Here is a 22,600-nt window from a genome sequence, read left to right as displayed (position 1 = left end):
ATTTTTACATGAACCATATACTTACAGCATAATTGAACCTTTCATTGTAGTCACAGTCATTGGCTCTAACATGGCGTTCCTCCTCTTAAATAGAACAGACAGTTGTTCACAAAATTACACATTATTACATTTTTAAAAATGCAGTAGCTTCCACAACAAACAAAAGATGTACTGTACCCAAACTGAAAGTCCTTAAATTTGAGGCAAATTCTCTGACACTGTTTAACTTCTAATCCATTTCCATGTAGGTTGTTTGTATGCACTTGGGATGTATTTGTACTTGTACTGTATCAATATTTCCCCTAATTCAGTTGCACTGCAGTTTCCAAAGGCGAGGGCAGAGAAAGTCAATACTGGTTTCAATACTACCAACGCAGCTACACTTTTCTGTTTCTGTTTTGTTATTGGAAATTCCTTTTTCTCATAATAGGGATGAAGTCTACTCAGGACAGATTCAGCAAATAGAACACATTTTTGAAACCTTTATGCCTTTTTTTATCCCAAGAACAATCTCATATACCCCAAGGAAAAGCAGATCTCTCCTCTGCTGTGTGGTGGCAGCACAAAACTGGGTAATATGTTCCTTTTCCAGAGACAGTGGATCTTGCCAAACTTCTGATATTTCTCTGTGCCTCAAAGTGTAGAACAGCATAAGAGGAGGATATACAACTATTGTTTGTTGAACAACTATGCATTTGATGAATGAATATTAATGTATTTTTAGGTTTAATATTATTTTCTATTTTGTTTGAGATATACACAGATTGGTATGCTTGTCATATTAATGAAGTATTAGTTATTTAATAAACTTTTGTACAAATTATTGCAAATAACAATTGAAATGTATGCAACAATTAAAGGACAAGCTTAATTGTCTGGTTAGCTTTTAGCTTCCAACTGAAGCCCCAAAGGGCTGCTGTTCTGTAGCACCTGTTGTGTGTATTTATAAGCACATTCCCAATTCTCTTTTGTTTTTTACTAAGTTACTCCAGAATTAAAGACTCTCAGTTGAATGTGTGTATGAAAAAATATACATGCCCCACATGTCCATGCCCACGACACTAAGGTGACTAGTAAAATTTACAGTGCTTTCTATTTTCGGATTTATATGAAAGACCTTAAAAAGAGAAAATTGTTCGACTTTCAAAAGGAAATATAAAGAAGAAATATTCCTTTTCAATGCATGCACGCATTGATTGAGGGTTCTGGAGCCTACCAACCCACAAACTGGAAATTAACAAAACCCAGATTGTTTTTGTGCTCTGCCTGAAAAAAATATGTCAAAAACTGAGACTTCAAAAACGTAATGTCCTGTCATCTGAGTATCTCTAATCACAGCACCAGAATCCCATTTATGTGAGAGAACAAGGACAAGGTTAAAGAGAGCAAAACAAACACAACAAGAGTGAAGAATAAGTTTACTTAATGGAAACTGTAAAAACAAAAATGGAGTAGGAGAAAATGGGGAAAGCAACAAAGCAAAAATGGCTAAAAACCAGCACTCCTGCTCCTCGGGCCTATGTGCTCACATTGGGATAAGCCCATTATCATTTAAAGGTCTGCTCAAATCAGCTGAAACATCAGTTCTGAAAAAATAGGGCTGTTTAAACTTGGTAAAAATGGTGTTGTGTTCTTTGATCCTTAGAAAATTTTGAACAAATATGTCACAGATATTTCATTAAACCTCCTGGGAACTGTGTTTATTTGAGCAAAAGGGGTAGATCTTTTTCGATTTTTCAACACTGAACTGATGTATCGTGATGACGATGAATTACGCATGCCCTTCTATCATCTCTTCTCCACTCCCACTCCCACAAGCCCTTGAAGCTCTACCTTGTCCAGGCTCTTTGGAGCGCAGGTTCCAGCTTCCTCTCCATGGCACTAACATCCACAGCCATCTCTGCGCCATTGCCTGTTTGCACCGTCATTCTTATACACAACAAACATGATCATAAATCACTGAATGAAACAATACAAGCTGTTCTGAGCAGAACAGGCTAAAGTCTATGGTGTGTCAGATGAGTTCAATTGCATTTCTTTAAAAAAATGATTCAATGAATTAAGGATTCTTTAAGTTCACAGTGAATTGACTTCTAGTAAAACATCTGAATTAAAAAATAAACTAAAAAAAAAAGTGTTTACACAGCAGTCGAATACAAAACATAAAACAATATATATCACTTTTTTGGATAGAAAAATTGAATCATGGAGAAAATGAGTGTATACTTAATTGAATAATAACATTAGAAATTATAAACTATCTTAACATATCAAAATCTATGTTCTTTACTGGCCACTTTGAGATCAATGCACTGTGCAATGTGAATCTTTGTCTTTGTACACCTTCAGTAAGTGAGGTCAATGATGCAAATAATCCACATGCTAATGTAGGCTTTCGGCATCTATAATTCTCTTGAGCAGGTAACGGGGCATTGAGATTCAAATTAATTCAGTGATCACTTTGGAATGTAACAGACATGGCCTGCACTTGCTTCAATGTGCAACAGACGGAGACGTGATTTCCTCAAGCATGAATTCTGAATTCCAGAGCCCAGGGGGCTTAAGACAATTAGCATAAGTCTATGGCTAATCATTTAGCTGTTGTTAACAGCAGGGTGCTGGGCTATATAACCTTTATTATATTAAGAAAGGACATGTTAAATATTACTCAATAAATTCTCTCTTAGATCACAGAACATGTACATGATGAACCACGTAAAAATATACAAGCTAAAAAAAACGAAACAAACAAAATGTCTTCCTGCAGACCTTCAGTGAATTTTAAGCAGGTAAAAAAACTCACTCTGAAACATGTATTAGGAAAAAGTAATGTTTCTGTATTGATCCCCCCAACCAACAAACTGGAATCTAATCCTGCAGAGTCCTACTGCAGAGTATCACATAATAGAAGCATACCGTGAACAAGAACCCTGCTCTAGAGCTCTTAAAATATCAACAGTGTTAAATTGCATCGCAGTGTTACTGTAACCTCAAGCCCATGCCAGTAGGCTGTGATACCTCCACATTTCCCTCAGGACAAGGTGAACACGAACACCTCACATCTCTCACAACAGAAGGCCAATTCAGTCAACTTCTCTCGGTACCACAATACACAGTTTAAGTCAGAAGTCATTATGTTTTCTCAAAGTGATCCTCTCTAAAGCTGTGAAATGTTTGTTGTATCAGCAGGATTTTGCTCAGCTGAACACAGTGAACAAAAGCAGCGCTAATTCCTCATGGATATCCAGTTTGCCTCACAGGGCCTCCTAAAATCAACAAATAATGGAAAACACTGTATCAGTGAGAGCCACTGAGCCAGCTGAACAGTTACGATCACTGAGGTTGGTGAGAGGATGTAATATCTGGAAGGAACAATAACATCAGAAATACATGATTAATGCCATATATTTACTTAGAATGGTCACTAGCACCAGATAATAGTTGTGAACAATATTTCAAACTAATATTATAATTCTGTCTGAATTGTCATTAATGTAAACTACATTAAACTACTGCAGTATTCTGTGTTAGCAAGACACACTGTCATGTCTGAATCAAATTCCTGTATAAAATCCTGCCTGCTGGGATCATTGTAATTGGCCAGATTTTGAAGGCAGCATGAATGTATGCTTTGCTGCTTTGTTTCCTATAATGCTGTGTTTGTATACAACATTCATCGGAAGGAAATTAAAGGACCAATCTGTAGGATATTTACTGTACTTAGTCATAAAATGTCCAGGGTGTGTGATCATAGATTAAGGTTACAGTCAAAGATTAACACTTCTGCCTCTCATAGCATTGCTAAAGCAGTATATTCTCCTTGAGAAGTGCCCAGTCCCGAGCAGAGCTCCTATAATCCCACCCTCAGAGGTCCTGCCTGTCATCCCACCCTCTGTCCAGTCATTTTACAGTCCATCGTATGGCCAGGTCTACAAACAGTGTCTCCCAGCCATGAAATGACCAAGTGAACAGAGTTAATGTCATATTTTACCCAACCCAAAAAGCCCCACTGCCCTTCTAAAAATCTCTATGACTAGAGACAGAGTAAAATGAGAGGAAATATTGGCACTGTGTTTGAAAATTGGAGGCAGTTTACAAGCAGCAACGCTACAGAACAGAGCCAGAGCTGGCATTTTTTCTCCTGAACAGGTAACAGCAAATCATTACTGAAAAATATAGAAATACAGATGCCTATGAATATATTAAAAAAAGTAAACGCCATAGGCTGTGTGTTTTATATAAAGAAAGTGAGGCATAATGACCTTTGAAAGTTGTTAGGACTAGCGACCTTCTCAAGCTTCACATCTGGGGAGGAGGAAGAGGAGGCAGACCCACCCTCCACTGTTTTGAAACAGTCAATGTTATAGACTGCTCCTTTAAGCTAAAAATTCTACTTCCTATAATTTACCTGATGACTAATAGGCAAAGTAATCACATATTGTTTGCTGCATTATCTCCAAACTAAATTTTTTTGGCTAAAGAATATTAGCGTATCCACATTTGGGCAACATTGTGATGTACTGTTGCCTTTGAAGCACATTTTAAATTGCGTACCTAAAGATGTGTACCTTCATGTCAAAACACTGCCTTCTAAATCACTGCCTTAAGTCTCTGACAGCACTAGTAGCAGGGCACTGAGGTTGCTAACTACTGTTTTTAAACATTTTGCTAACAATGGTTTGCTGTGCTAAAAAATGTAAATTCAATTGTTATGTAAACCTATAGAATTATTATGTTTGTCCATGAATCTAAGCAATGTAGATTTGCTATTTCTAACTATTTCTGATTGAATGAGTGAGTGAGTGAATTTGTGAGCAAGTAACAAGTCATTTCCATACATCTAACATATTTTAGGATTTCATCCCAACTTCCTGGCTTCCCTATTAATTTCAAACCAGCCTCAGAGATGTCAGGATTTATTAAACAAACTTCTGGGAATGATTTTTACTTTCAAAACCTGAATGTACACAAATTAATGATTTTCCAAATTGCTTGTGCACCGTGACACAATCCAAAATCAGAAGATTTTTATAAGCAGGTAAAAATTGGTTGCCTTGGTCATACGTGAAGTGACATAAACTAATGAATTATACCTTGATATCATGTTGACTTTTAACAGAGGCATCATCCAGACCACATGAAATCACATAACCATTATAAAAATATGGACTTCATACAAACTGTCCAGTATTTCTAGTACAAGTGCTACACTGAAAAAATATGCCATTTGCCTCATTTTAATGTGTGAATCATTTTGTACATTCATTAAATATGCTGCTTCAACAATAAACACATTTCCTCTTAAAATTCCTCCTATTTTGACAATAACTGAATGAATGCTGTACAATTTATTATTATGGAAAACATGTATATATGGTGGCGCAGCAGGTAGTGTCACAGTCACACAGCTCCAGCTCCAGGTCCGAAAACACACAATGGTAGGGGGCTTGGCGACTCAAAAGTGTCCATAGGTGTGAGTAAATGTGTGACTGAATGTGTTGCCCTGTGAAGGACTGGTGCCTCCTCCAGAGTGTATTCCTGCCTTGTGCCCGGTGATCCCGGGTAGGCTCCAGAACCACCACAACCCTGAACTGGATAAGCGGTTACAGACAATGAATGAATGTATATATGTACAAATGAATGGAATGCATGTTTTAATTTAGCTGCCAATTTTTTACTCAATGAACCAACAATCTAACAACACACACAAACACAACACACAACCTCCCACAAAGCAAATGACTTTCAGACAGATGGGTGAATCATTCCTGAAATACAAAAAAACCACCCCATGCAAAGACCCAATACAACAGGAGACTGTCGCAGGTGTCAACAAGTGTTAATAATTAAACAGAGTTTAGACAATAGACTCCTCTGTTTACACGTTTGGTCAGTGTTAGCAACTGAAGACACGAACACCTAGAGGCCTTTGGCAACATACTCAAGATGACAGGGACAGTATTACTTTTGTATATGTAAAAATGTAAAGAAAAAGAAAATACTTATATCTAACATGCAATTGTAGCTTATTTATCAACAACGTATCTCAAAGGGGATTATAAATCATTAAGAGATATTTTAAATGTTCAAACAAAGCATGCCAGAGATGAAAACACCTGCCTAGTACTTGAGAAACCTATGCTTCTAAATGTTCTGTATCAATGGTAATTATTAATAATTCCTTAAACACGCTGACCAACACTAACGTTCTTAACTTTTAATGTGCTTTAATGTAATAGATGTTTATCAAAGAAGTTCTGTTCCACTGATATTGGTGGTCTAGTCATCATGTAATATTCACACAACATAAAGGGCAGGTGGCAATGGTGTAAAACTCAAATATAGGTGTTACTATGTGTTTGTATGACAGGGACGTTAGACAATCTGTGTCAGTCATATTTTTCTCAGATGCTATGTCTAGTAACATACTACCAAACCAAACTCACACTCTCCTCTGTCTATACCATGAAAGCAAAGTAATGACTAGTGAAGTGATTATTTAAAAAACTGTTTCTAAGTTTTTAACATTACGCACTGCAAAATCACCTCTCATGAAAAATAAAAAAAAAGATAAAAGAAACAGAGGACAAGACAGTTACCTGCCGGTTTGACCCTTACATCCATCTCTGTCCTAAAGAACAAACATCCAGCACACTGCCCTTCTACCAGTCTGCAAGGTGATGTTTTTAAAAAGGTGAATACATGAATACGTCCATGGTCACAGTCTGTGAAGACTGAGTAAATTAATGACCTGCAGTTAACACAAGGTCACAAAGGCAAGCTGCTGTATCATTGGTGGATTCTTGTTACTTGTTCCCTCCCACCACAGATATATTTGCATGCATGCACATGCACACACACACTTGGACATTTATATAGATATTTATACGGTCACATACATGTTGTCTTACCCTTTAATAGAAATGTTCAATGATGACAACACAAAAAACATCACTGTATAAGCAAACCCTATCCCTTATCGCTGTAGAACAGCATAGTGTCCCACAACGACTGGACAGTCATTCTATGTGGTCCTCTTTTGTTAAGAATTAATGAAGTATGTGAGGGTATAGCCAGAGGATTTTCATTTGTTTTCGTGTGAGAGGAACCAGGAGCAACCACCCTAGAAATGGCATCAAAGTTTCTAGGCAACAAGACCCAAGAGGAGATGACCTCAGCTGAAACACATGGTGTACACATCAGACTATAGTTAAGCTAAACCATGGTAGAATAAATGATGGGATCTGCATATTTCCATGACTTTCATGTCTCATAACGTTTTACATATGTAAGTTATGTCAGATGTATAAATATTTTGTGTTTAAGGGAATCACCTGCCCAAGAGAAACTGTTGCTACATGTTTAAGTCAATCCATTCCAGACATGCTGTAATTTTGTGAACTTATACTTTTTTACCTAACAGTTATTAACATAGATTTTAACACAGTATTCACATTTTGCTCATACCGATGGAAATGTTCTTCTTCTTAATCGCCATAATATCAGTCCACCTCCATTAGGTCACAAGGAGTCTTCTAGGAAACAAAATGTCAATTTTAGATCGCTTTTACTCCACTTGTCAATCAAATCCAGGGCATAAACCTGCTGTTTCCCCTCTGGGAAAAGATAAAGATAAATATATCAAACATAAAGACAAATACTGGTAGAACAGCTTCACAAAATTCAGTATTTGATGTTTTGCACCGTTTGATTTTTGCTTTTTAGTCAGATACAGTCAAATGACTTCAAACTAAATATTTCATAAAGGATTTTTCCCAGTGGCAGAGAAATATGCAAAAACAATCAAATCATTGTCCAGTCATACACTGTGGCATGTATTTGAAGGACATCCACAGCAAGTGTGATATGTAACAGTAGAAGCAGTGTATGACGAATGATGAATAATTGTCCTTTAGAGATGAACTCACTCTAGCTGTTTTAATAAGGAAACTCCAGTGGAAACCCAGAGGGTCAGGCAAAGCACAGTTTTCTCCGTGGGGAATACACCAGGCTGGAAGAAGTGCTGAGGCCAGCTCCCAGTAAACACATGAAACCAATACGGCATATAAGCCTGCAATTTTCTGTCATTTGCTAAGTTTAAATTGCTAAGTGTCTGAGGACGTGGGGGAAAAGTCTAATCAGTCACACACAATTTTGAGCTGGCTGTTGTTGAACAAAGGTAACCTCAGGCTGAATATTAATACCCATAAGATTAAAGAAACAACATCATTTAAATGACCGCAGTTTAAAATAAACACAGGGACTATAAATAATAAACAGTAGAACAGTGCCTTCCCTGGGCACCTGCCATTCTCTCTAATTCATATTGTGTGATTCAAAATACATTATTTCCAAATGTTTGCAAGAATGAAATGAAGGGTATTAATAAGGAATTCATCATCTCTTTACTGCAGTAACAGGTTCTACTCTTCTATCCAGCCTCTTAAATGCCTAGCTTTTCTGACCAATAGATGTTGGAACAAAGCTGTAAGTACATGAATGCATTCATCCATGGCCGCATAAGTGAGGATAGGTACTGAAGTTGGACAATTATATCTAGATCACCAATGTTATTCCAACTCATTCCAAAAGTACTGGATGGTGCAGTTCAGCTGCTCTCTTGCCCAATGCTGACGGGTTTCCTTTAGCCCAGGATTGGCATCTGGTTTGTAGACCTTACAATAATGTGTGGTGTCTTTAGAGCATCTCCTTCTGTTAGCAAAGATTCAGCTATGGGATCATTCATTACTTAGTGCCTGAAAATACACCATATGCCCAAAATTGTAGAGACCTCTTCTAATAAATGGATTTAGTAGATTTAGTGGACAGAAAAACTATAGGCTGGATTTGCTGGGATAGAAGTGTAGAAACAGTTACTGCAGTAAAGAGATGATATATTCCCTATTAATACCTTTTGATAAATGTTTTTTATTTTATTTTTTTTGTAATCAGCACCTCTTCAGCTGAATCTTCATACAACTGGTGACACAAGTTCCTAACATGAATATTACAAATATAAGCTCAGAACAAACCACGAGACAGATCGAGAAGTGCTTACCCTAATTACAGCGTCTCAGGACAACAACGCACCACACAAAAGGTGGTGAGGGTGGGTAACCCTGAGCTGCGCAGTCATAGTCTATTATTCAGATCCAGTGAGCCCAGTCTAGACGTCCATCAAGTACGACAATGGAGCAGGTAGGATGCAGTGTTCTACTGGAGACTGACACCTCTTCCCTGTTACAGGTCTGCTGGCCTACAGGAAACACTAGCTGATGATGGAGCTGATAATAACCTGCATTCTTTTCACAGCCAAGGAAGCCCCTCCTCACCGACCCTACACACCGCTCTACTGCTGCCAGGAGGCTTTCAGCTTACCGTAAACGCTCGTCAATCCGACTGTGGAGCGATGAAACATTTCTCATTAAAATCCCGTGATGAATATCAAACAATTTCACGGCGAAGAATAAAAAAAGAAACCTTCTTACGGAAATCACACCATGATCCATTCACGCGCAACATCTCTCTCTCTCTATCACACACACAGGGCGGAGAACACGAGCCAGATTCACCTCTCTCTCTCTCTCTCTCTCTCACACACACACACACACACACAGAGAGAGAGAGAGAGAGAGAGAGAGAGAGAGAGAGAGAGAGAGAGAAAGAGAGAGAGAGAGAGTGAGTGAGAGAGAGAGAGAGAGGGAGAGAGAGAGAGAGAGAGTGAGAGAGAGAGAGAGAGAGAGAGAGAGAGAGTGAGTGAGAGAGAGAGAGAGAGTGTGTACTGGAAACTGGTCTTCTGTAAGTGATGAATGTACACTTCAGTGCAAAGTGTTGGACACCCTGGCTGTTTTGCTGATTTTCTAAATCAAAGCAAATGATCCCATCTACAAGAAACCAAGTAACCATCATATTTTCTGCCATTTGAGTTCATATTTTGTATTTTAAACAACATGTTTCCCAATAGTGTTCTCCCCGTGTCCGCGTGGGTTTCCTCCGGGTGCTCCGGTTTCCTCCCACGGTCCAAAAACACACGTTGGTAGGTGGTTTGGCGACTCAAAAAAGTGTCCGTACATGTGACTGTGTGAGTGAATGTGTGAGTTGCCCTGTGAAGGACTGGCGCCCCCTCCAGGGTGTATTGTACCTTGCACTCAATGATTCCAGGTAGGCTCTGGACCCACCGTGACCCTGAACTGGATAAGCGCTTACAGAAGATAATGGATGGATGGATGTTTCCCAATATGTTCAATTCTGCAATAAACAATGCTACATTGATAAACAACTTGAGTTACAAATGAGATTCTGTGGTAATTCAAACAGCGAACTACCACTTACAGACAAGTTCAGTTTCAGCCACGAACAAACAACAAAACAAAGCAACAGTGAAGCATACCACTGACTCATCCATGCTGGACAGTAGGAAGCAAACTAGATGGCATGAATATTACCTTCAGCTAAGCGGACTTTTCTATTGCTCACCTTGGTGTATTTGGGCTCATGTTAATTGATCAAAATAATGATAAATTTGACTACTAAGCAAGTGCTGCAAACATTTATTCCTCCATTAAGTGGAAAAAAGAATCAGTTAGACAAATCTTTGTGTGAAAATTCCACTAACTACTGTTTAATATCTAATGATCATTAACGGTCCAGAATAATTTCAAGATAAGTTTGTTTAGCATTTCTGATTCACATAAAAGAAAGAATTAATGTGATATATCGCAGGCCTTACCTCATAAGCCTAAGGAACCATCCTGGGCTTTTGAGCTGTTAGTGGTGTGTGTGGAGATGTGGAAGGTGGGGCCTACACCACACTAGACTTTATCAGAGCGACTCCTCAGTCCTAGGCACACATTGCTTGGCCACATTTGTCCATGCTTAAAATAAAGGTAATAAAGGAATTTTAATGGTTAACACTGACTATCCATCCTCAACCTCAATGTTTTAGTCAGTTACTCTGACCCTAGACCTCTACAGTACTAGCTAAGGTGCATTTTTCAAACACTTATAGAGGGAGGAGCCCATTGACCGCAGGGTTTGTAGATACACTTTACAGTTATTACAGACAGAGAGGCAGCACTGTCAGACTTTTTGAAATTTAATCATTTAACTGTTGAAAACAACTAAATATTTAAATATTTGACAATGTGCTTAATAGAAAATGAGGTAATACGTACTTTATTGAGCCATTAAAAGCAATGAGATGACCATAGAAGGCTATCCCTGACTTATTACCATGGCAACTGCATAAAAATAGTTGAAGAAAAAAAATACTCATTTACATATATATTTTTTGTTACTAAACTGTAAATAAATCATACGGAGACATATACATTTCGGGTTACTGCGGGAAGGACTGTTGTAATCTAATTTTAAAAAGCTTTAAAGGGTCTTTGTTATTCACTGAGCTTAGAAAAATACCGCATAATTTGGAGACAAACATGTGTACACTGTACATATGACATAATTCAACAGGACAATAGTCTTTGTTTTTACATTTGACAAAAATTGATCTGTATTCTATTAACCTGAAACTGATGGAAATGTTTAAATTCAAGTCAATAAAAACAACGGCTAAACTAGCCTGTCCGACAACATTACAATGTCGACACCTTGTGGTTGGTGTCACTGATTGCACTGCACTGATATTGTTTTTTTGTTTTTTTTTTAAATCTAGAACCCTGTATTGACATGGCCGGGCGTCTAGATTTATCGGAGGACCTTTGTACTTCCCGTGAGCGGCGTGTGGTAACAGGTGGGGAGGCGTGTGTGTGATTTCAGAGTTAGTGCTCTTTGTGTGTGTGTAGTACAATATGGCTATGTCAGATAGTAGCAGTGGGTGGTGAACGAGTGACGTGTGTGCGGTAAAGTGAGGGTGAACAGGAACATTGCACACAGAATGACTGCACACGGAAGACTGTAAAGAGGAACTACAGCCAAGAGCTCAGCCCAAGGACACTCACTACAGCGGGAGCCTTTATCCGGGGAGACCGTACACTTGTGGCCCGAAAGACTGAGCTGTACTCGTAAGCATTATACAATAACTTTGGGTTCGTCTATAAGCTTAAGTAGGTTTACTTTGCAAATGGCGAATAGTACCGTGCAGTAGGAAACAAAATGTCTCCTAGTCTCTTATAGATGTTTATTTGGGTCCAGGTGGAATAACCTACGTGTTCTTCCAACCCTTCAGGTGCTAATTAAACACTGGGGATGTTTATGTATACACTGAAACTATGCCGCTTTAATTTGCATGATCCACATGGATTATGTTCACATAAGTGAGCAACGTGTAAAATGTGGTACATCAGCAAAATTCTCGCCAAAAGAAGTAAAATACAAGACAGTAATTTAACGTTATACATGTGCAACCCCTAGAACTGGAACACCTCAATGTAGGACAGATTATATATATATATATTTGTAGTGGTCTGAGGCAAGGATCGAACTCAGGAACCCATAACCCTACAGATGTGTTGGCTACACTAAGAGTTGCGATATGCTGTCTCCATGTAAATTTCATCCATGGAATAGTCAATAGGGTGACACTTCATCACCACTTTAACAGTACTGTGGGCTTCGGTCATTCAGGCACTGGTTAAATGCAGACACGTCCCTAGCCAAATGTGGGAAACTGAGCACCAGTGTACAAAATGTCCCAATACATAGGCAGAAATCATATTGCTCAACACCTCTCCTGTTGTCAGATTTCTTCACATCCTTTCATTCTTGCATATTTTATCACAATGTCCAGCATCAGAAAGAATCAGTCAGAAGTACAGTAGAAGTAGTGCTGTAGTACGAGAGTTCAACAGTATGCAGAAAATATATACATATAGACACATCCTTCAGGTGGTTTCTTTTCCTCCCACAGTCCAAAAATGTTGCTCATACCTGCATGTTAATGGTCCTATTGAATCTGAAATTGTCTAAAGCTGCGTGTGATTGGGTGATGCCCTATGTATCGGAGTGGTGCCCTGTCTTGGGTGTCCTCGTGCTTTGTGCCCAATGCCGGGTAAAATCCAGACCCACTGTGACCTGGATCAGGAAGAAGAATTTGCTAAAAAAGAACAAACAATAGTTTGTTTCTCTGTCTCCCCACTTCTCCACTTGGAGTGCCATAATGTGTAATAGTGTTTATGAAATATCCTTTTAAACATCATGATGACTCAGCATGATCAGCACATCCACAAACTGGAATGTTCTGGCTTAATTTATGTTTATGTGTTGAATCAGTCTACATAGTAGTCTGTGCAAGTGGCCTACAACACTATGAGCATTTATATTTGTGTGTTGGTCCGTTTGTGTTCCTATGCACTTATAGCCATATGCAAAAACAAATACAATCCTGGCATTTTTCACATCTGGGGTCCTGCTCCTCGTTGTGAGTTTTTTCAGAGACTAGCATGTTTTGTCCTTTAGTTCTTACACCTTTTCTTACATCCTGTGAACTCCAAACTGATATAAGATGAAATCTTTCTTCATTGCAGTCTTTGGAGAGTGGATAAGAGGAATTCATATTTCCACACCACCTCAGTTAGTCGTAGCATAATTACATTAGTGGTGAGGTGCCTCAAACTACACAGTATACATATACACAATCTATACTGACACAACATACACTCTGAAACATAAAGGTGCTATAAAGTGTTCTTTGTGTAATGCCATAGAAGAACCACATTTGGTTTCATAAAGAACCATGTTCCTTAATGAGATGTGTAAGTATGAAGGACCTATTTAAAGGTTCTCTTAGGGCAGAACCTTTGTAGCACATTTTGCTGCTTGGTACAATTAATGAAGAATTATAAATTGGCCTTAGAAGTTACAAAATGTATAAGGGACATTCATGCTCTTCTGTTGGATGGTTTTCATTATTGCCATGACTTTCATTTATTATATAAAAAAAATCCATTTTGCATGAAGTGTCCTTCTGAAGTTTCATGGTGACTCAGCATGAACTCCCTATTTACGCTCTGGAATGTTTTGGCTTAGAAGTGTAGGAAGTGGAGGATTTGACCTACTCAACTCTACACATTTTGCAGCGTTTTAAAAAGAAGACGGGCAAGACATTCAGGTCTCTAGGAGCATGAAAATTGCATGTTATGGCATGCTGGTTGTAGACATGTTCCTCTAGCTCGAGTGTTCCCCTTGCTCTAGTGCTTCTCTTTGCATGTAGTTTTCCTCTAGTTAGAGTGTTCCTCTAGATTTAGTGTTCCTCCAGCTGAAGTGTTTCTCTGGCTTTAGTGTTCTTCTTGCTCTTGTGTTGTTCTAATTTTAGTGTTCCTCCAGCTCTCTGGGCATCCTCTTGCATGTGTTACTCTTGCTTCAGTATTCCTCTGTCTCTAGTGTTTGTCTGGCCCTAGGGCAATGGACTTCTTAAGTATCTTTTCTCTTCTCTAGATGACACTGTAGGACCATGGCTGCAGCATTTGCTTCACACCTGAGACCCTTTAGGACATGCAGCAGAGTGTTTTTACCCCTCAACTCCCACTTGCACAGCAGCAGTGCAGTAGCTTCCAAAGAACACTACAAGATCGTTGTGCTTGGAGGTGGAAGTGCTGGCATTACAATGGGTGCCCGCATGAAAAGGAAAGTTGGTGCCCAGAATGTGGCCATTGTGGAACCCAGTGAGGTATGTTCATCTAAAGGCATTTCCAGTGTTACAAATGTCATTTCCAGAAGGTTGGGACATGCAACTGTTTAATGACAGCAAGTGTCTTAAATTAATATTGCACTTTACATTCAAAATAATGGAGAGAGGTTTTTGCCTCATTACCCTGCTTCCCAGAAAAGAAGCCTTATATGGGTTGCCATGTTGGGTAAACTGAATAAACAAACTATTTACTATTTATTTAGAAATATGAACACTTCACAAAAACAAATATCTACACTAGCAAAGGGTAAAAGGTGAATGAGCCACCACTGTTTTTTGCTGTATTTACCAGCTCCATAAAATTGACTTTTAAAGTTCCACATGAAATATTTTACTAGACGAGAATATTTATTCCTTATTGATTCTTTCTTTCCATGTTAAATATAACTGTAGGAATATATATATATATATATATATATATATATATATATATATATATATAAATATATACACACACACACACACAGGTGCTGGTCATAAAATTAGAATATCATGAAAAAGTTGATTTATTTCAGTAATTCTATTTAAAAAGTGAAACTTGTATATTATATTCATTCATTACACACAGATGTATATATTTCATGTGTTTATTTCTTTTAATTTGATGATTAACTAATGAAAACCTAAATTCAGTATCTCAGAAAATTTGAATATTGTGAAAAGGTTCAATATTGAAGACACCTGATGCCACATTCTAATCAAATAATTAACTCAAAACACCTGCAAAGGCCTTTAAGTGGTCTTTCATTCTAGTTCTGTAGGCTACACAATCATGAGGAAGACATAGAGTTTGTTCTAAACATATAACAAAAACATCTATAGAACTCCTGTGGAGTAGGAAGGACGTTTCAAAGAAAATGTTTAATAATGCTTTGAACGATGTAAATATACAGGATTTTACTTCAGTAGTACAGAATAAACGTGAACCAAGAGAACTTATATGATTTTCATGACTTGATAAATAAAATTAAAAAGTATACATTGTATGTATTATTTACATCAGTGTATTATATCACATTGTTACAGATGCATTATTACCAGCCCATTTGGACACTTGTTGGGGCAGGGGCTAAAAACATTAAGTCATCTGGACGTCCTACTTCCAGCGTGATGCCCTCTGGAGTTAAATGGGTGAAGTCCAAGGTCACAAAGATTGACCCTAACAACCACACCATTTCCACAGACTCTGGAAAAGAAGTAAGAAAATGGTTTACGTTCTGATCAGATGTCTTATCTATGTTACTGCCAACCTGATTCCCAGATTGCTGTAGTTAAACAATAAAGACTGCATAATCATTTTGTTATTAGCTAGGTGTGCCTTATCAACAGGATTATTTACTTTACTGGAACAGTGTGGGAAAGAAAATAGGTCATTGACACTGGGTCATGCACAATGAAACATTTCAGTTGCCACAGTGATGTATGCTTGACAGCTGCAATTAATTGTATTGTTTATCTTTTACTAGCTCTCTTATGATTATCTGATTGTAGCACTCGGCCTCCAACTTCACTATGAAAAGGTAAATTCTAATTCTTATATATTATTTTATAATACTTTACAGTGCAAGAAGAAAATGCAGGATATTAATTTCATAATTTCACATTTTTTTGCACCCTGTTCATGTCTTTTCATGCTTTCAGAGTTACCCACTGCTAAAGATACAAGATGTATTTTTCACTAGTATCATTCTAAGCTCTTTCCCATCTGTCAGTGTGCAGTGGTATACCAATGCATACAACATGTGAAAATCCATACAAAATGATAATCATTTTATAATGTTTTAATAATAAAAGCTGTTTTATGCTAGTTATTTACTGTATAGTTCTACGTATTGTACATTTAATAAGCACATAATTTGAATAGGTTTTCTGGATAATAATGCTTCATATATGTTTTATATATTTTATATAACCATTTTTGCAACTCTTACAACATTTTAGGTGTGACAGGACATGATACAGCATAAAATGTATAATATTTGCCAATTAATACTAATATTTTGAAGGATCCTCATTGTTCACACACTGTTTCAATTATGTAATAGGTCAGTTATGAAGATGATTCACTACGCACACATGTACATATGTAGAATTGCTGATATAAAAACTTTTAGAAATGTTGGGCTTGATTTTAATATCCTGAAATTATATTGCCTAACATTTATTTCTACAGAGTTACATATGAAATAAATGTTTAGAATGCATGTATTTTTAATACAGTTGTCTAACAGCAACTAAAATGTTGCTCTTCTGGAGTACAATAAATATATATTAAAATATTGAATTTATTGAATTATTAGTTAAACCTAAAAATGTTCTGAATGTCAGATCTGTTTATATTTTTGAAGATTTGATCTGACGTTCTGTTTTTCAGAAGTTAACTAATCTGACTGTTTTTTTATTGAATTGCAGATCAAAGGCCTGCCAGAGGGATTTGAATACCCAAAGATTGGCTCAAACTACTCACTGCAAACAGTGGAGAAGACGTGGAAGGCATTACAGAACTTCAAAGAGGGAAATGCTGTTTTTTCTTTCCCCAACACTCCGGTGAAATGTGCAGGGGCTCCTCAGAAGATCATGTACCTTTCTGAGGCCTACTTTAGAAAGGTGCTTGTACATATGTGTATGTTGTCTTAATTATATAAATAAAGTTGTAGTTTGCAATTCTTAAAATAATATACCAAAGTATTATGAGGGAAATAACAGCCGTTTTAATGCCTGTTGCTGCTTTGTTTTTTTTTGTTTTTTTAATAGTAATAATAATTCTCCAAAATGTTTGCCTTCAAAGACAGGGAAGAGGTCTAAAGCCAACATTATCTACAACACATCATTGCCAGTGCTGTTTGGAGTAAAGAAGTATGCTGATGCCTTGTGGGAAATTGTAAAGAGTCGGGACTTGAAAGTAAACCTAAGACACAACCTTATTGAAGTCAGACCAGACAAGCATGAAGCTGTGTTTGAAAACCTTGACAATCCTGGAGAAACTAAGGTTTTTGAGGTAACGAGTAGCCTCTGGTTTGATTCTAGGAAGTGTCTGTATGCATTGACTTATTCTCTTGCCTTACCTGTTATTTGAAATAGTATGAGATGCTCCATGTTACCCCACCTATGGGACCACCTGCAGTGCTGAAAGGCTCTTCACTGGAAGATGAGGCTGGCTGGCTTGACGTGAATAAGGACACCCTTCAGCACAAGACCTATGATAACGTTTTTGGAATTGGAGACTGCACCAATTTACCAACTTCCAAAACTGCAGCAGCTGTTGGTAAGCCGTACATGAAGTAGACTTGCAATAATTTTATGCTGTTGTCTATCTTGTTTACTTTTTTTTATATGTAATTAAATTGTATATTTTGTCTTTACAAATTAGGCCCCAATTGACAATTATATTACAGATCTGAATTTATAACACAAATATTAAATCGTTCCAGCACATTAATCACTAATTTTTCAAGGTTTTAAATAGTGCTGCATTATAATTTTGACCAAATGATATTTCAAAAGATGACTGACATCATGTTATTTTTCCTAACAGCTGCACAGTCTGCTGTACTTGATCGGACCATGACGAAAGTGATGCGCAAGGACAAGCCTGATAAAAAGGTGAGCATGTCTAGGGTGAATGGTAAGTCCATTGTCTCGTTTATTGTGTTATTACTTATTTGGGATTTAAGCAAGTACTACTGCTTAAACTTTAAAATGTGTCCCACTCACAGTATGACGGCTACACCTCCTGTCCTTTGGTTACAAGCTACAAGACTGTAATCTTGGCAGAGTTTGACTATAATGGACAGCCTTTAGAGACCTTCCCTATAGATCAGAGCAAAGAAAGCAGAATCATGTACCACATGAAAGCTGACCTGATGCCCCACCTGTACTGGCATGGTCTTCTCAGGTGAGTCTTCGTAACTTTGGTTGATTTAGTTTACAGCTGTATAACCTTTCCCATGCTGCCTGAGTTACTATTAAGCATGTTATTAGTGAGGAAAAGTGTTTCACAAAGCCATCCTCAAAGGAATCACAGTTAATGCAGGCTTAAAAATGATTGCTAAATGAACTCTATTAATAGAATGGGGCGGAACATAACACAGTTTTCAATTTTGCTGATTATTTGAGGAATATGAATTGTTCTTATACAAGCAAAATACACATCCTTGCTTCTTCTAACATTGTTTAATTCACCTACCGTTCAGGAGCAGTTCAAGTTATGTTACTTTAGAGATGGGAGTTAAATGCATAAGGGTTTTAGTTTAATCACATAAAAGTGTTATAAGTGCATAATGGAATTCATTTAACATAATTCCATTTCAGACCTGAGCTTTCCAGTCTGGCAGCATCAAAAACAAAACAAAGCAAACAGACAAAAAAAAACAAAAAACTTAGTAATATACATTTCCTGAAGAAAATACTGTATTCGCAACATAAATAATTTCCAGGTGCTACATGTTTAGTCACTAAGATGAATTTGTTTAGGCCTATGGTAAGTGATGCTGTGGGATTTTCTGTGGTGCTAAGGTATTGCTACGCTAATTGCATGATATACTGTTGGTAATGTAATTGTTAATCATGTGGTTCCCAAGGTCTTATAGGTAGTTTCTCTGGTTTTTTAGGTGTTTGTCTCAGTTGGAAGTTGTTGCTAAGAGGGTGCTATAGTGTTGCTGGTTTCTATTGAATTTCAGGTGTTTAAAACTATGGTTGATAAGTTGTTTCACCTGGATGGTGGTTGCTATGGTATTTCAGGAATTTTCTAAGGTGGGTGCTATGGTTTCTTGGTGGTTGCTATAGCATTCCATGTGGTTGCTATGGTATTTCAGGTTACTTATATGTTGCTAAATGGGAGCTACAATGCTGTTAGGTTGTTTCTTGGGGGTTACTGTGGTATTTCATGTGGCTGTTAAGGTGCTCCAAGTCATTCCTAAGGCAGATGTGTATGATATTTCCAGTGGTTGTTATGGTCCCTGGTGGTTGCTATGGTAGTTTCTCTAGTATTTCAGGGCATTTTGGTGATAACAATATTTTTGGCAATATTACAAAACACTGGAAACTACTGTCATTAATCTCAAGAACAAAAGATTGCAAAATATACAGTATTAATATTAATTTTTAAATAAATTCATTATTACATAATTGTGTAACCAAACCACCTCCACATGACTAGAGTACCCCCCTTTTTGTGGCCTCAGAGCCACTTTCCACCATACTTGTCACTGTGCCTAAATGACTCATGTAAAGAATGTATGCCATATTATGGGTAACTATACCGTCATTACATCAACAAGATAGAATATCACTGTTATCACAATATTGATTTATTTATCGTTTTAAAAATCATGACAATTATTATCATGAGAGATACAGTATGTCACAGCCCTAGCTTCAAGCTATATTGTTGCAAAGGTGTTTCTCTTGGTTGCTACGGTGGTTTGTAAGGCATTTCAGGTGGTTGCTATGGTATTTTGGGTGGCTGCAAATGCCTCCTATGTGGATGCAATGGTTGTTCCTGTAGTATTTAAAGTGGTTGTTAAGGTGTCTCTGGTGGTTACATTTTCATATTCTAAGGTATTTCAAGTGGTTGATAAGGTGTTGCTAGGTGGTTGCCAAGGTCTCAGGTGGATGATAGCATGTTACCAAGGGTTTGTTTTGGTAACCCATGTGGTTGGGTGTAGTGTATCATTGTGAAGGAAGATGGCCCAATTGTTGCCAAAACATCCTTTTTCAGAATGACATTTAATATGTAATTTGTGCTGAAAAGAGACTGACAAAGATGGACATAGAGACAAGGCCAGGAACTGTACATTAGGTATATAATTTTATATAAAATAAAATAATTCTTTGTTATTTGTCTAATTAATGGTCTTTTGTTCTTAAAGGGGACTTTGGGGAGGACCAGGACCCTACAGAAAAATAATGCATCTTGGGATGAAATAAGAGTCTACTAGAACAACTTCAACATCATTCCACCTAGCTCTGTAACACTGTAGGTGGCATGGAATATAACCTAAGGTTTTTTTTTTGTTTGTTTGTTTGTTTTGTTAATGAATGTAAATTCTGTGTATGTTAACAACTTGCGTTTAATTTCTAGAATGTAAACATGCATCAATGATCATACAGGGTGAGTCAAAAGTTGCAGGACACCCTTTTATCTGAATACCCCCAGCAAGTAATGGGTGAGGGGGCCTATCTTTTAGACTATGTCCAGAATGTTTTTCCAGTGGGGAAGTGGTTATCTAGAATATCAAATAAATAAAAGGGTGTCCTGCGACTTTTGACTCACCCTTTACAATGGAGTTTTCATCCAGTAAACATATCATGAACAATTGTAGCTAAGTGCTGATAGGATGTAGTTTTTGAAGCACAGATCAAGGTAAAGTCTTTTTTTTGTGCTAACACATATAACAGATTAAGCAATCTGATCACAGGAAAATGAAAACAGTTGGTGTTTGATGACAAATATCAAGTAGTTCTTAGATTTATATATTTTTAAAGTTTTCAGCTTGTTCAGTATGTTCAGTACACCCTGTCCACAGAGAGTTTTCACAAGATAACATGCTAACATTTCACAAGACAACAAAATACATTTTTGCTAACTTTAATTTTTCTTGTAAAAGTGGTGGAATTTGATGGACCACTTGGTTGCTTTTTAATAAAGCAAGGACAAAGGAAATTATCAGTGCAAGCTTACTGAACTAATATTAGGGCTTGTGTAGAGTACATTTTAAGTCAATATCATTGTGAATTGTTAAATAAAACAATTAGTCATGCAGTTATTGTGCTGAAATATTTTTGTGTGTAATCTGTTAATCATTTGCTGGACTCACGGCAGAATGTATATCGTTTGAATTACAGACATTACATCGCCTTGCTATTCAACACCACCCACCTTCCTCATATCTCATTCACATGTAAGAAAACACCCAAGAACTTTACATATGTTCACTCTGGTTTCCCTTCTAGCTTCATCCAAACTCTTGTTGTTTGAGAGTCTTCTCCCACCATCCTTTTCTCCATTCTTGTTAGGGCCTTAAAAATTGACTAATGAATTGATCAACAAGTGCTGAATTAGCATGGAATGCGTTGCACAGTGCTGATGATCAGTGCAGATAATCCAAAACCATCTGCAAACCAACACATGCCTTTTGAGTTTTGAAATTGAAAAATGGTGATACGTCAAATAAAATAAACGTATTCATTCAATTTTGACTTGCAGAGCTGAACATTCACGTCTCCACTGTGTATGGAGAAAAAACTACCTGAGAGGTAGCTTTGAAAGACATTAAGTAATTCTAGTTGTCTGTGTCTCTTTATCAGTTATCAACTTTCTTTAGACTGGGGAATTTGATTTCAAGCAACTCTGAATTAGTTTGTTTACATCTAGATGATTTATTCTTCTATAATATAGATGTGTTCTGAGATGTGAGAGAAGAACAAAGTGTGTTTCCAGATCTTCACCTTCGTATAGATTTGTTAAATCAACAGCACACTTGGTTATAATTAATTATTTATTAAACAGTAAAACTAGGGATTAGATGATAACCTCAAATAATACTGGACTCCCGCGGAGAGATTTGGCAAGGGTTAACCCAACACATTCACACACAGTATATCAATGCTTACATGATGTTATTTAATTTGAATCTAAAATAAAACTGATCCAATAAAATACTGCTCAGACAAATAGCTGTAAAAAAATATTTTTCTCAGATGCCTAAAACTTTTTTTTTCACAGTACTCTGTATTAATGACTATTAAACATGTAAACATAACCTTTCACAGCACACTTCGCTCTCATCCACACAGTCCACATAAGGAAGCTGTTGAATAAACAGGCCTGAGCATTCTGGAGCTATGAAGAGGGTGTCGGCGCTGTTACATAAAGCAGGATTTCTCTGTTTAGTCAGATAAATTAAGCCCAAATCCAGGCTTCCTCAATAGGAAACAGGAGCATGTACAGTG

The 22,600-nt window shown here is 37.2% G+C and overlaps 2 protein-coding genes across 9 annotated transcripts in view; one reads left to right on the top strand and one right to left on the bottom strand.

Moving 5' to 3' along the window:
* The window catches only part of atp8b4 (ATPase phospholipid transporting 8B4), a 31,076-nt gene extending 20,207 nt beyond the window's left edge, over positions 1-10,869 (bottom strand). For 2 of the 7 annotated variants that reach the window (XM_066669677.1, XM_066669681.1), the window contains exons 1-6: positions 10,730-10,833; positions 10,142-10,248; positions 9,059-9,256; positions 7,468-7,535; positions 1,834-1,929; positions 26-84 (exon numbers count right to left, since the gene is read on the bottom strand). In XM_066669677.1, the coding sequence (XP_066525774.1) occupies positions 26-84; positions 1,834-1,909 (135 nt within the window). In that variant the 5' untranslated portion in view covers positions 1,910-1,929; positions 7,468-7,535; positions 9,059-9,256; positions 10,142-10,248; positions 10,730-10,833. Of the gene's footprint in view, positions 1-25; positions 85-1,833; positions 1,930-7,467; positions 7,536-9,058; positions 9,506-10,141; positions 10,249-10,729 lie in introns of those variants that run through there. The other 5 variants (XM_066669680.1, XM_066669682.1, XM_066669678.1 and 2 more) reach the window with 5 other exon arrangements.
* An 805-nt stretch (positions 10,870-11,674) lies between these two features.
* sqor (sulfide quinone oxidoreductase) lies at positions 11,675-21,708 on the top strand. 2 transcript variants are annotated; one of them, XM_066668293.1, is made up of 10 exons: positions 11,675-11,752; positions 14,395-14,626; positions 15,674-15,844; positions 16,114-16,167; positions 17,060-17,254; positions 17,436-17,645; positions 17,729-17,912; positions 18,183-18,250; positions 18,364-18,542; positions 20,518-21,708. In XM_066668293.1, exons 2-10 carry the CDS (start codon positions 14,411-14,413, stop codon positions 20,573-20,575), a joined length of 1,335 nt encoding a protein of 444 aa, XP_066524390.1. In that variant the 5' UTR covers positions 11,675-11,752; positions 14,395-14,410; the 3' UTR covers positions 20,576-21,708. The 2 variants fall into 2 exon arrangements, with proteins under 2 accessions (XP_066524390.1, XP_066524389.1); XM_066668292.1 differs by lacking the exon at positions 11,675-11,752 and adding an exon at positions 11,783-12,023 and having other exon boundaries at positions 20,518-21,707.
* The last annotated feature ends 892 nt before the right edge of the window (positions 21,709-22,600 follow it).

Source organism: Hoplias malabaricus, chromosome 4 (assembly GCF_029633855.1).
Source record: "Hoplias malabaricus isolate fHopMal1 chromosome 4, fHopMal1.hap1, whole genome shotgun sequence".
NCBI lineage: Eukaryota > Metazoa > Chordata > Actinopteri > Characiformes > Erythrinidae > Hoplias > Hoplias malabaricus.
The sequence above is the reverse complement of the archived record's forward strand: the minus strand, read 5'-3'. Positions and strand labels throughout refer to the sequence as shown.

Coding starts and splice junctions, on each gene's coding strand:
- sqor (XM_066668293.1), top strand. CDS start 14,411: ATGGCTGCAGCATTTGCTTCACACCTGAGACCCTTTAGGACATGCAGC. Junction 14,627..15,673: donor CCATTGTGGAACCCAGTGAG/GTATGTTCATCT, acceptor ACATTGTTACAG/ATGCATTATTACCAGCCCAT. Junction 17,255..17,435: donor CTGAGGCCTACTTTAGAAAG/GTGCTTGTACAT, acceptor TTGCCTTCAAAG/ACAGGGAAGAGGTCTAAAGC.